At 60.9% G+C, this 276-nt stretch overlaps 1 protein-coding gene across 1 annotated transcript in view; it reads left to right on the top strand.

Annotated features, from left to right (window-relative positions):
- Positions 1–276, top strand: part of CDK10 (cyclin-dependent kinase 10) — a gene marked incomplete at its 3' end in the record, with an annotated part of 1,879 nt that overhangs the window by 1,224 nt on the left and 379 nt on the right. Inside the window, exons 5-6 of the mRNA XM_009581184.1 lie at positions 71–123; positions 248–275. Coding sequence (XP_009579479.1) covers positions 71–123; positions 248–275 — 81 coding nt within the window. The remainder of the gene's footprint in view (positions 1–70; positions 124–247; position 276) is intronic.

Below are 276 nucleotides of genomic sequence, written 5' to 3'. Positions count from 1 at the left end.
GGGAGCGCAGTTATGTGAGGAGCCGTGTCTGACCGACGGTGCTGACCGGCTGCTCTCTGTTCCCCGGCAGGGATCTGAAGGTGTCCAACCTGCTCATGACTGACAAGGGCTGCGTGAAGATAGGTGAGCCCCCAGCAACTGCCACTCTGGCTCCCACCGTGGATGTGCCCGAAGATCTCCCTCCGCTCTGTGACGCGGTCAGAGCGAGGAGCTTGCCTGTCTTCTCATTTCGAGTCTCCCATTGCAGCCGATTTTGGACTGGCACGCACCTACGGG

This window comes from Fulmarus glacialis, unplaced genomic scaffold (assembly GCF_000690835.1).
Source record: "Fulmarus glacialis isolate BGI_N327 unplaced genomic scaffold, ASM69083v1 scaffold24327, whole genome shotgun sequence".
Classification (NCBI taxonomy): domain Eukaryota; kingdom Metazoa; phylum Chordata; class Aves; order Procellariiformes; family Procellariidae; genus Fulmarus; species Fulmarus glacialis.
The sequence above is the reverse complement of the archived record's forward strand: the minus strand, read 5'-3'. Positions and strand labels throughout refer to the sequence as shown.